Source organism: Heterocephalus glaber, unplaced genomic scaffold (genome assembly GCF_053883595.1).
Source record: "Heterocephalus glaber isolate CG9 unplaced genomic scaffold, H.glaber_assembly_v1.0 deba00001497, whole genome shotgun sequence".
NCBI lineage: Eukaryota > Metazoa > Chordata > Mammalia > Rodentia > Bathyergidae > Heterocephalus > Heterocephalus glaber.
The window spans coordinates 60,048,563-60,062,606 of record NW_028258320.1 but is presented as its reverse complement, the minus strand read 5'-3'; the positions used below and the strand labels follow the sequence as shown (position 1 = coordinate 60,062,606).

Here is a 14,044-nt window from a genome sequence, read left to right as displayed (position 1 = left end):
TGTGGTAGCTTTTGTCAGTTTATAGTCTGTTTGCAGAGATGAGATCCCAGTCCAAAAACAAGGTGGTACATTTCTTTCCTTTAAATGAACTTGATATGAACTCAGAACTCTTTTGGCAGGAAATTTAGCTTCATTCATTCTTTTTTCTTTTTTTTTTTGGTACTGGGAATTGAACTCGGGTCCTTGCGCTTGCGCAGCAGGTGGAGAAACCACTGAGCTAAATCTCCGGCCCCCAGCTTCATTCATTCTTGGCAGACCTCCTACCTGCCATGTTGGATGACTTGGTATCATATGATTTATGTTTTGCCTGCTCTGGTCATAATAATGTCTTTCCTTGCCCTCCATAGAGATCCTTCTGGTTCTGTGGCTCTATGACCAGATACGGGCTCCCATTGCATATCTCTTGGCACTTAATTGTGTCTTGGAGGCACTTTTTACTGAAATCTTGGTACTTCTACAATTGCTGCCATGGAGTTTCTAGAATTTCTCCTGAGATTGCTCAAAAGCTCCACTCCTTTCTTTTTGCAGGTCATTCAATCTGATCTGTCTATTCATGGGTTTTAGTAAACACAAGGCACTCATCTGTATTTTGGGCCACTAGAATCCCTGAGACAAGGTTTTTGGAACCTTGGCTCTTCTGATTAAAACTTGACAGGGGCGGGGCCAGGGATTTAGCTCAGTGGTTTCGCCACCTGCTGCACAAGCGCAAAGACCCGAATTTGATATCCAGTACCAAAAAAAAGAGAAAAAAACTAACGGAGGAATGACATAAGAAAAAGTAATACCAATTAATGCTCTAGTAGTTAGGTCCAAGAGGAAATACTGTATAGTAAACACCAGATGTCAATAAAACTATAGTTGCTTGGAGTGTACTTAAGGGTGATTTGAAAACTTCATATAAAGGAGATAAGACTTACCTGAGCCTTAAAGGATGGATAGAAGTGTGTCTGTTGTATTTGTGTATTTAAGGGCAGTGCCTTCAGGGGTGATGACACATGCATGAGTTGGGGTAAGTATGTGTGTTATGTTTTGAGAATATTTGGGCCCTGGGTTAATGAAATGGAGTTGAGAGTTTGTACTGTTACAGATGAGCTTCAGAAAGAGGATTGTTCTGGTAATAGTCTGATGGATAGATTTGGAAAGGAAAGAAGCTTAGGAGACTGTTAATAGTAGTTCTGACCTGAACTGAGAAAGGATTGGTGGCAGTGGAGATGGGAAGAAAATAATTTATAGGATAGAGACCATTGGAAAGAACCTGTGGGCAGAAGAATGAATTCAAGTGATTCTGTTTCTCTGCTGGGTTTACAGATATGAATAGTCATTAGTGGTGTCTTAGTTACTTTTCTCCTCACTGAGACAAAATACCCAACACTCAAAGTTAATTAAAGGAAGAAAAGTGTATTGAAGGTCATAGTTTGTAGAGGTTTCAGTTCTTAGTTTGCTGTCTCCACGGCAGGGTGGATGGCAGAGGGGGACATTCCAGAGGAGAAAGAGTCCATGGCAGGCAGAAGGCAGCAAAGCAGCAAGTGACAACAGTAGCTCTCTTTTTTGTCTTTTATATTCTATCCAGGCTACATGCCCTTAGGGCAGGTAGCACTCATTCGCAGGGTGGGCCTACCCATTATCCCCACCCAGAAATGTGCCAAACCAATCAGTGGACTAGTTGAGTAATCACACACCCTTGATCCCAGCATCACACACTCTGGAACCAGCCACCTCTGAAAAGCCCCACCTATGACTGCATGAGGCTTTGGGGTGACATGTACTCATAAGCTATAACAAATGGAAACTGGAGAAGTTAGAATAGGACATTGTCATGAGGGGAAAATAAAAAGTTTAATGGAAGTGCTAATAAGCTATTGGGGCCCTGAAATGGGATAAGATTTCTGGATATGTCATCAATCTCCAAGATCTTGCTTTAGCTTGGTTGTTTTTCCTGGTGACTATTATGAGGAAGACAGTGATGTAAGAAGATGATGAGAAAAGAGATGATGACTATTTGGGAATTTTGTCTTAAGGGTTAAGTAATTCTTTTAATTTTTTTTATTTACATAAGTTGTAATTCAGATTTACTTTGGAACATTTTAATGGAACTTGAAAATTGAGTAGGCTTGGAATATCCTTTTTAGTTTTAGTTTACTTACACCTATACTATTCCATGTTGTCTGAGCATTTATAAAACTCCACAGATTTGTAAATCTCTACAGATTTTTATTAATGTATATTTATATTTGTAAAGCTAAGAAAATCCTGTAAGGCTGTTGGTGTTAGTCCTTTGGATAATTTCTCATCACTTAAAACCAGCTGGCAGCTGAGCTTATGTTTGTTTCTTAAGGAGTTTGCACTAGATTGTTTTACTTTCTTTCTTTCTTCTTTTTTTGGATGGTGGTACCAGGGATCAAACTCAGGTCCTCGCATTTATGAGGCAGGTGGCAGAACCACTGAGCTAAATCCCCACTCATGTTTTACTTTCTTGATTCTCTTTAATATTTTTTTTTTTGTAGTAGGTGGGTAGCTATAGTTTTGAGGAATTGACTTCAGTATAGCTGTGCTTCTCGGGTAATGCTCTGTAAATATAGTTTGATTCATCGAACATGATCATATTAAAATGTACAATTATTTGTTCCTTCCACAGCCATTAATAATATGGACCATATGGGCCGGGGATTTAGCTCAGTGGCGCTGCGCCTGGCTTGCAAGCGTAAGGTCCTGAGTTTGATCCCTGGTACTGCCAAAAAAAAAAATTACTAATAATATGGACCGTAATACTTTGCTTTTATTATTTGAGTTGGGAAGTATATGATTAAAAGCATTGTGAATTTAATACTGTAAAATGGATGATGTATTTGGAGACATTGTGCATTCTGTAGGTAGGGCTTGATGCACAAATGGATTTCTGGACTTTTTTGTACACAAGATGAAAACTGTTGTTACTTCATTTGACCCAAAGAATATGCCTTAAAAGTAGCAGTTGTTTGTAATACTGGTACTTTGGAGGTTGAGGCAGGAGTACTATGAGTTGGAGACCAGCCTAGACTACATAGGGAGACCCTATCTACAAAAAACAACAAAAACCAAAAAAACAGTTGTGTCCAATTCTTTTTGAAGAAGTCCTGATTGTGCAGATTTTATTATACCAATTAATTGTATGATTCCTTGGATAGAATTTAGAAATTATGTTGTGTATAGAATTAGACATAAATTAAATCAACTTGGTATATGAATATGTTAACTTTTTTTTTTCTGGTACTGGGGATTGAACTCAGGACCTTGGGCTTGTGAGGTAAGCGCGGTGCCACTGAGCTAAATTCCTGGCCCTAAATGATTTTTATATATGTATAATATATATATCATTATATATACGTATACTTTTTTGTGAGACAAGATCTTGCTGTGTAGTTTAGGTTGGTTCTAACTCACTGTCCCCAGCTGGCCTTGAAGGGTGGCCTTGAACATGCCATGATCTTCCTGCCTCAGTCTCCTAAATGCTGGGATTACAATTGTGCAGCACCATGCCCTGCTTTAAAATGATATTTAGTAACCATTTTATGATGCAGTATTAACTCTTAGAGCCGATTGGTTTAAAAATTATTGTATATACCTTTTGGAGTATTTTAACACCTGGAAGAAAAAGAACACTCAGTGTTAATTTCTTCTCAATAATGTAAAAACTGCATCGTTGAGTTGATGTCATCCTTATTTTTTCATTCCATTTACTGATTGCCACAGGTATAGATGACCTTTTCTGATAATACTTTCCAATGAGTTTAAATTTTGAGTTGATAAAATATAAATTCCTACAAAGCGTTGATTTCCCCCGAGAGTGGATACTGTACGTTATTATCTAATACATTCTCTTAAGACTCTTGAGCTTGGCTTTATTTGTTTTGTTTTTGTTTTTGGTACCGGGGATTGAACTTGGGTCCTTCTACTTTCGAGGCAGGCGGTGGAACCACTGAGCTAAATCCCCAGCCCTGAGCTTGGCTTTAGTATTGCTTAGTTACTTAGATTTTTAGAATGAGTAGGCTAACTAGGCAGCCACAATATTTGTCCATTATTTTACCAAGCATCTATGATGACATTGATTATGATGATTTATTTAATTTTTTTGTGCTGTAGGTTGAACCTAGGGCCTTCCACATGCAAACCTAACCCCCATATGATTTTTTTTAGGGGTAAATTTTTTTGTCAGCTTTGGACATTCAAATGTATTTTGCCAGTACATTAGTTCCACGCAGATTAGCTAATATAAGATCATACATAGGCTGTTTATTGGATCAACAGACACATCAGAGGAAGATTTATCAAAGCAAGCATAGATTTCTTTGAATGTGACTGTTAAGAATGAAATATTGAAATTACTTATAGTAACCCTCAATATGTGTCCAGTATGGTCTATGGTCTTCTTGTTAATGGCAAATTTCTACATGATCATTATAATTTCCAGCAGATGAACAAGTTAATTTATATTTCATTTCTGAAAAACTAAAGAAATTACCTAAAGAAAATAAAAATTGTCCTTAAATCTCTTTTATTCTCTTCGTAGATGTTTACATGATTATAATTCCCCATTATCACACTTTTGAATTGCTATCAGATTGTGTGTAATCATTGTGTATAAACTCAATTTGAAAAGTTTAATAAGATAAATTACCTGCATATGAAAAATGCAATTGCTGAAGATTTCAAAACTAATTATATTCATACTTTCTTTGGTTTTGTTTTTGCTCTTCGTACTTATTTGGATTATATCATCTTTTCCCTTTAGTTTTACAAGTAATACAGGTAGCAATGAACTTAGCGTTGTTACTATTAACTATAATACTAGTGCTTGTACATGCACGTGCACACACACAGACATATAAAGACACATACACTTAACATTATGTAGAAAGATGTCTTTCCCATGTCTGACTGACCAGCCTAATGATTTAGATATTTCTATTGCTGTGTTAATTTAAAATTCTGACTTTAATAATCCATTATTGAAATAAGTTAAAATGGGGCCGGGGATTTAGCTCAGTGGTTCTGCCGCCTGCCCCGCAAGTGCAAGGACCCGAGTTCGATCCCCAATACCAAAAAAAAAAAAAGAAATAAGTTAAAATGATTAAAATCAATCCTTTTTATAAAATACTTTCAGATAAATTAGCAGGCTATAAGTGAAATTCAGTTTTGGTCTCCTTTACAGGAATAGCTATCTAGAGTCAGAACTTACCATGTTTTGCAATATCTCCTGAGGAAGTCATAGAGTCTGAGCCAGGATGAAGAGTGAAACGTGTCTTTGGTCTGATATATAAATGTGCTTTTATTCTAATCATGTGCAAGGTGGAGGTTATAGCATGGAAACTAAAATCTTAGTAATTTTTATTTTAGCTATTAAATAGTAGTCTTTCTTATAGTGAAGGTGTCTTCTTAGCAGAGTTTACACTCTAAATGGGGGGTGGACTTGGCAGGCGGGAATACAATACACTTTGAAGTGAAAGATTTAAATTTTCATGTTTAGGAAAAAAATCCCTTAGAAAGTTGGAAAACTTAATCTACCTTGTTCCTTGTTAAAAATAGGTGGAAGTTGGGCCTGGGATTTAGCTCAGTGGTTCCACCTCCTGCCTTGCAAGCGGAAGGACCCAAGTTCGATCCCCAGTACCAAAAAAAAAAAAAAAATTAGGAATGATGGATTTAGTTTGGGCCATTGAAAGGTCATTTAATAAGTTGCTTCATTTATGAATTATTTCTCATTAAATAATATCTTTATTATAGTGTGATGTTAATAAACCCACTATAGAATCCTAGGAACTTTTCTTTTTTCTTGTGTTTTTTTTTTTTTTGAGACAGGCTCTTATTATGTAGTCTAGGCTGACCTTGAACTCATCATGTAGCCCAGGTTGGCCTTGAACATGTGAGCCTCCTGCCTTAGCCTTCCAAGTCCTGGGATTACAGGTGTGCGCCACCACTCCTCGCTCCTAGGAACTTTTTTTTTTTTTTTTGGTACCAGGGATCAAACTTGGGTCCTTGCACTTGCGCAGCAGGCAGCAAAACCACTGAGCTAAATCCCCGGCTCTCAACTTTTAAATAGTGAATATATTTTAATATGAATTGAGTTTTAAATATTAAAAAATTTCTAATATTGAATATGAGCATCCAAAATTATATTACTTTTCTTGTGGAAACAGTTATAGATGTTCTGACAATTTGAGTTTCCCAATAATTGGTGATATGCAGTGTTGATTTTTTGTTTTTCTCCAGACAGAACTAGATTTTGAGAAAACAGTATCAAGGAAGCATCCCTGTTTCATATTGTTACTTTGTTAATTGTGGTGTTTATTTCTCAATATCTTTTCTACCTGTGCTAATTAAAAGCAGTGAATAATTAATACTTTTAGGCTGTTTTTCTCTCAGTAGGAATCAGAGATGTCTTTAGTCTTCTGAATTTCTGTATTAATCAAATGGTATCTAGATAGCATAATCTATGTTTGTAATTTGAGAATGGTTGTACTTGAGGTATTATTTGGTTTATGTTCTTTCCCTTCGCTTTGAGTCTTTAACTGTTGGATACTTTCCTAAATTAGATGCTGATGGCTGAGGTGAAATTAAACGTTTTTATTAGTGGCATCCCTATTTTAATCTTCCCTTCCCATTTGGGACAAATATTTCCTGCCTATTTCTTTATCACCTCAAAGTACAGTTTTATTAAATCCCAAGATCTAAGAATTTTGCGAATTTATCTCCAGTACCTCTATGGAAACCCAAAAAGAAAAGTAGAATAATTCAGTCTGAAATCCTACATACGTATTCTGAGAAATGTATATTTTATAAATTGAAGTGTTTTTATTTTTTTTGGAGATTTTCAGAAGTAGAATTATGGAGTTATTATTTTAATAACTATGTCCTAATTATTTATAGCTTCCTGACAACTTATTTCAAGAAGTGCACAATGTCAGAACGCGGAATTAAGTGGGCTTGTGAATATTGTACGTATGAAAACTGGCCATCTGCAATCAAATGTACCATGTGTCGTGCCCAAAGGCCTAGTGGAACAATTATTACAGAAGATCCATTTAAAAGTGGTTCAAGTGATGTTGGTAGAGATTGGGATCCTTCCAGCACTGAAGGAGGAAGTAGTCCTTTGATATGTCCAGATTCTAGTGCAAGACCAAGAGTTAAGTCTTCATACAGTATGGAAAATGCAAATAAATGGTCATGCCACATGTGCACATATTTGAACTGGCCAAGAGCAATCAGATGTACCCAGTGCTTATCCCAGCGTAGGACCAGGAGTCCCACAGAATCTCCTCAATCCTCAGGATCTGGCTCAAGACCAGTTGCTTTTTCTGTTGATCCTTGTGAGGAATACAATGATAGAAATAAACTGAACACAAGGACCCAGCATTGGACTTGTTCTGTTTGCACATATGAAAACTGGGCCAAGGCTAAAAAATGTGTTGTTTGTGACCATCCCAGACCTAATAACATTGAAGCAATAGAGTTGGCAGAGACTGAAGAGGCTTCTTCAATAATAAATGAGCAAGACAGAGCTCGATGGAGGGGAAGCTGCAGTAGTGGTAATACCCAAAGAAGATCACCTCCTACTACAAAACGAGACTCTGAAGTAAAAATGGATTTTCAGAGGATTGAATTTGCTGGTGCTGTTGGCAGCAAGGAGGAACTTGAAGTGGACTTCAAAAAACTAAAGCAAATTAAAAACAGGATGAAAAAGACTGATTGGCTATTCCTCAATGCTTGTGTGGGTAAGTTTCTGTTTTCTGAAATTTTGAATGAGATGGGGAAAGATATTAAATATGACATGAAAAATATAGGCAGTCAAAATTATTTAGCGCTGAACTCATTCAGCATGATAGCTGTATTCTTGAGTATGCATGCATAAGAATCTTATTTGTGAGCTTATCAACTTTATACTAAATGCCTACATTTGTGTACATATCTCTTATTTCTTGTGGGAAAAAGTTAAAGCAAACTTATTACATATTAGCAGAAAAATATACACCTGGAATTTAAAACTGCTACTCTCTTTTTCGTACCAAGATATGACTTAGGAACAACAGCTGCTATTTGTCAGTGTTTGTAAACAGTGAGGCATCTTGTGATGATAGAGGCTTTAGTCAGACGTTAAAAATATCACAAAAATGTGTCACTTGAAGAAGTTGAACAAACGTAATATTGACCTTGAAAATGGTGACATTAAATACATATGTCATGTAGTGAATGTTTGCAAACTTCATGGAACTGATTTCACATGGCCATTTGATTCCATAGTTCAAGTTATGATTTGTATGTATTGTATTTTTATTCTCCTAAGGAATTTTGGAATATTGGGCCCTGTCATTAGTTCAGAGCTGTTAAAGGATAGAGACATGAGAGCAGGGTTTTTTTCCTATTTATTGACCTTGTGAATTATGTGTGAAGTATTTCACAAAAGCAATTGCTTAAATGTTTAGTATTTGTTTTCAATAGGTTAGATTTTTTTTTTTGATACTGGGGATTGAACTCAGGACCTTGTGCTTGTGAGGCAGGTGGCAGCACCACTGAGCTAAATCCTTGGCTCCCCAACAGTTTAGATTTTATTTTATTTTACTTTTTCCAGTACCTGGCGCTCGAGCTCAGGACCTTACACTTGTAAGGCAGGCACGGCACCGCTGAGCTAAATCCCCGGCCCTCAATAGGTTAGATTTTAAATTTTATTGTTTAAATTATTTCAATGGGGTGCTTGCTTTTTTTTTGAGGGGGTGCTTGCTTTGACATTTATTTTTGTTCAGATAATTTGATTAGTAACTAAATTAGTAATTTGAATAGCTAAGACTGAAATGTAACTTGGCTATATTTTTTCATAGGTAGTATTTCTTGTCTTTATGGCTGTTCTTCTTGTTGCTACTTCTATTTCATTCTGCATATCCTTAGTTCTTTTGAGTATTTGTCCTTAAACAACTTTGAGCTTTAATAGCTGTTCTTTTTTTTTATTTCCTTTGTGGTACTGTGGATTGAACGCAGAGCCTTCACACTGAGCTATACCCGCAGTCCTCTTTTTATTTTAAAATTTGAGAGAAAGTCTTACTAAGTTTCCCAGACTTGGGTCAAACTTGTGATCCTTCTGCCTCAGCCTCCCAGAGTGCTAGATTACAGGCAGTGCCACCATACCTGGCTTCATTTTAATGGTGGAACAAAAACTCTTGGCAGGGCCAATATTAGATTATTGTTTATTTGCAAGTTTCATTTAAGATGCTATTGCCACCCATAATGTCTAGATTCTTACAGTTAAGGGTTGATTGTATTTGGTTCACGGTAATACGGATTCCATCTTTGCTACCAGCAAATATTTTTGACCATAAACTTTACAGTGTCATTCTAAATGGTTGCACAAATGGTTTGAACCTGTTATTATTGGGTAGTCATATCCTGATTTGTAAACATTGAAATATGTTAAAGACTTTTTTAAAAACTTGTTTACATTGTATTGGGTTAATAAAGCAAAACAAAATCTAGGTAGTAAAGCTAATAGTCCACATGTACTGAAGGTTAATCATTATTCTTCCCCCTTTCTGCTTGCCTTATGTTCTCCAGATTTCATCAGATATAGTACTGTATATTATGACTTATTGATGTCATGCATTAAAAATCATCTCCATAGTATGTATACTACGTATAAAATTGTATACCCAGTATAGATTGTGGAACTTTCTAAATGGAAAAACATTTTCAATTGTAGACCAACTTTGTAGCTGGTAAATAGGAATGAAATTGAGTTGTTGAGAAAGTAAAAGTAAACTAAAACATTAACAGTACAGTATCATACATCTTTATCTGGTTATTGGTTGTAAGTTTGACATAAGTCAGATGGTCTTATGTGATGAAAGGATGTTTGAGGTGGCAGTGCTAAGATTGTCATCAGTAAATGTGGAGTCTGGGGTGGAAGCTAAGATAGTAAAAGTAGAAGTGTGAATATAAATTCATTTCTCTCTGGGATATCTGTTGTTGGTGCTAGATATTTTCAGGAAGGTCATATCAGCATTCACCAAAAATTGCCTTTGCCACTGAGTAAACAGAAGTGTACCTAGAAAATAGGGTAGCACTACCGAATACACTTTTTATTTTGCTGTTGTATTCAATCAGTTGCCCTGTGACATTGCATTTGTTTGTAATCCAAATTCTTGAAAGACAGAGTCAGGTAAGAACACCTAAATTAAATTTGTTCTATAACTTGTAAACCTGAACCTTCAATTCATATATCCAGTCTGCCTATTCAGCATCTCCCCTTAGTGTATAATGTTTCAGACTTATTTTTAAAACTGAGCTGGTCTCTCCCCCAAGTCTGTTGTCTCATAGTCTCTCATCTCAGTTGTTGGCAAATTCATTGTTCTGTTTTATGTGCCAAAAGCTTGGTCATTCATGATTCTCCTACATTTCTCTTGTGCCCATTCTTATTTGTCAGAACATCCTGTTGGCTTTACTTTCAAAATATATCAGAGTCTGACCACTTTTCACCATCTCGTTCTAAACAACACCCCCTCCCCATTGTTGTCACTTACAATCTTTTTTTTTTTCCCCTTGAATACCGGGATTGAATGTAGGAGTGGTGCCACTGAGCTAAATCCCTGGCCCAATCTGCATTTAACATAGGAGCTACTCTAAAAATAAACAAAAACAAGAAACAAAACAGTCTTCTGGTTGGAACTCTAGAGATTGCTGTGTGACTAAGAGTAAAAGGCAAAGTCCTTTAAAGACTCAACAAGGTGTGTGTATACTCTGTCTCCTTCCTCCCAGTATGCATTGTTTACCTCTGAGCTCTGCTGTCAATTTAGGCTCATTACATGCTGGCCACCTTTTTTGTTTTTTGGGTTTTTTTGGTATGGGGAATTGGACTCAGGACCTTGGGCTTGCAAGGCAGGTGTGGTGCCACTGAGCTAAATCCCCTGCCCCATCTTTTCTGTTTTTACCCACGTGCCTTAGGGCAGTGGTGGTGAACATAATGGCACCTGTGCAGCAGCTGGCTTTTTTTTTTGTCCTTGAAAGCTCTAAAAGATTCACCATCATGACCTTTGGCCTTTCCTTTGCTTGCGTTACTCTTTCCAGATGTAGGATTTGCTAAATTACTTTTCACTTATTTTCTCAAATGATGGCTTCTCAGTGGGACACTCCTGACTACTATATCTTTTTTTTTTTTTTTTTGGTACCAGGGATCGAATTCGGGTCCTTCCGCTTGCAAGGCAGGCAGTGGAACCACTGAGCTAAATCCCCGGCCCCCTGACTACTATATCTTAAATTTCATCTGTTTCCTATACTCCCTGCTTCCATTTTTAATTTTCTTCATAACACTTGTCATTTCCTGATATATTTGGTCATTGTGTTTAGTATTTATGTTCTCTTGAAATTTAGGTTTCCTGAGAGTCTGGAATTTTGACTATGTGGCTCATAGCTGTATTCTAGTACTGTACCTAGAACAGTGTCTGCTACATATTGGCCACTCATGTTTGTTAAATCAGTCAGTGGACAAACCTTTTAGGGAGCTGGGGTCTAAAGGAACAGACTGTTATTCTGCTTCTCTCCTGAATTTCTAGATTCTTTGCTTTCTTCCTAGCTTTCTATATATTTCACCTTACAGACTACATAGGATTTGATCCAGTGGCACTAGCTCTGCTTTTCCCTGACTGTCAGACTTAGGTAGTAAATGTGGTAGAATCTTAACTGGCAAGAGTAGAGAGCTGTTTATCACAAGGTGGTCTATGGATATGAAATATCTGAAATCAAGTTTTCTTTACCTTTAATTTTACTTTTACTTTCTGCATCTTTGTATTTTCACTGACAGCAGTATTTGATTTAAACATTCTGTTTCTTATATTTAAAGTGCTATCAAATAAAATTTTATATGAAAAAGATTTTCTTTGTCATTGGACCTATACCCTCCTACTTGGCATTTTTCCCATTTGTGTGTGTGTGTGTGTGTGTGTGTGTGTGTGTTTGTGTTGCTGGGGATGTGACTGAGGGCCTTACATATGTCAGGCAAGTATCATATCACTAAACTACACCCTGCACCCCATTTTGTCTTGCTTTTAATCAGTATCTTTTCAGCAGTCTTTCTTATGTTTAGTTTGTCCTGTGCTCCTGCTAATGAAGATGGGAAGGAATTGATATTTGGTTGAGAGTGTTGAAGGTACAGGGCTAAAGAATCAAGCTTAGCCAGCCCTGATGGCACATGCCTGTAATTCCAGCACTTGGGGGTAAGCCCATCCCGGGCTACATAATGAGTTCAAGGCTAGACTGAACCACATAGCAAGGCTCTATCACAAAACACAAAACAGAACAAAACAAAACACAAAAAAGGAATCAAGCTTAAAGGCTGGAGTTGTAGCTCAGAGGTAGAGAGCACTTGCGTAGCACATAGGAGGCCCTGGATTTGAGCTCCAATACCCGGTGCACCCCTTCCCCCCAAAATATAACAAGTACAGGTTGAAACTGGAATTTATATACTGAAATATTCATTTGCTCAATGGGGGTAGTATGTACAACTTTTAACTTTAAAGAATGTGTGAATCAGTAATGCTTCCTATGGTGCACTGATACTTTGGTGTAACCTGTAGTTTGTACTGGTATCTTCTTGAGAATCACTTACTTACAAGCTGAACTAAAATCTCTTCTTTGGCAAGGAACGGGCTGAAATGGAATAATGAAAATTGTAATCTTGATTATTTCTGGGCAAAATTTGTCATGCTGTAAGATTTTGGCATGTACAAAAACAGGTGATTCTTAAGAGAAAAATCTTGATATTTTTCAGTCTTAGCAAAAATAATGTTATATATGATCTGATAATTTTCCCTTATAACTTGTTGAAAATAAAAATAAATGTTTTTGATAGTACTGGGAATGGAACTCAGGGAATTTGCACTGAGCTGCATCTCTAGTTCTTTAAAAATTTTTATTTTGAGACATAACCTTGCTAAATCACTAAGTACAGGTTGGGCTTGAACTTTGACCCTCCTGCCTCAGCCTCCCAGAATGCTGGATTTATGTGCCACCACACCTAGTGAAACTCAGTATTTGAGGCATTTCCCATATTGATGCCAATTGTGTTTTTTTGGGTTTTTTGGGGGGAGGGTACCGGGGATCGAACTGAGGACCTTGTGCTTACAAGGCAGGTGAGGTGCCACTGAGTTAAATCCCTGGCCTGCCAATTGTGTTTTTGTGCCCTTGGTAGAAACTTGAACCCTGTGTCATTTGTTATGTGTCTACATTAGAGTGGTAGATGTAACTGTAGAAACATCTATAACTTAGGTAGTATTAAGTTTTTTAGAAGATACTTGTCCATTTGGACTTAACACTCTTTAAAAAACATCAGCAATACATAGGCTTATTACATTTTGAAGTATTCTTTACAGTTTTGGTATTGGTATTAAGAATTGTATGTCGACATACAATTTGTCAATTGAAGGGTTTTTTTCAAGAAAGTAAACTGTTAAGGTTATATTAGTGTTACTTTTCTTTCTCTATGGAAAAATAAACTATTGTAAAATGTAACCTTTTTAATTTGTAGTTTTGAAATCCATTTCTGATTAAATGAAAAGATGTTGTACAGTAATCCAAACAGAATTAGGTTAACTTTAAAAAAAAATCATTTAGGTTAGTTTTGAGAGATGTTAGTATTATGAGTGGGATGACTATAAGGAGACTTACATCAAGAGAATTTACCATGTTAAACAGACAATGGAACCCTTTCATCAGACACAGTAGTGATTTTTATCTCCATAAAACGTCTTTGGGACTGAGTATAGTGGTGCATGCTTATAATCTCAGCTACCTGGGAAGCTGAGGCAAGACTGTTCCAAGTTTGAGGCCAGCCTGGAAAAATAAGTGAGACTGCCTAAAGTTAAAAATAAAAACAAAAACACACAATGTTGGGGATGTAGGTCAGATAGCTCTTTCCTAGCATATGTGAAGATCTGGGTTCAATCCCCAGCACCCCACACCCCCAAATCTTTGGGTTGATTTTCTAACAGTAAAGGAACTCAGAGCATAGAAATAATTGTGCAGGAAAAATTGA

The 14,044-nt window shown here is 36.7% G+C and overlaps 1 protein-coding gene across 2 annotated transcripts in view; it reads left to right on the top strand.

Annotated features, from left to right (window-relative positions):
• Positions 1-14,044, top strand: part of Zranb1 (zinc finger RANBP2-type containing 1) — a 60,291-nt gene that overhangs the window by 13,028 nt on the left and 33,219 nt on the right. For both annotated transcript variants that reach the window (XM_004838751.4, XM_087185184.1), the window contains exon 2: positions 6,901-7,745. In XM_004838751.4, the coding sequence (XP_004838808.1) occupies positions 6,932-7,745 (814 nt within the window). In that variant the 5' untranslated portion in view covers positions 6,901-6,931. The remainder of the gene's footprint in view (positions 1-6,900; positions 7,746-14,044) is intronic.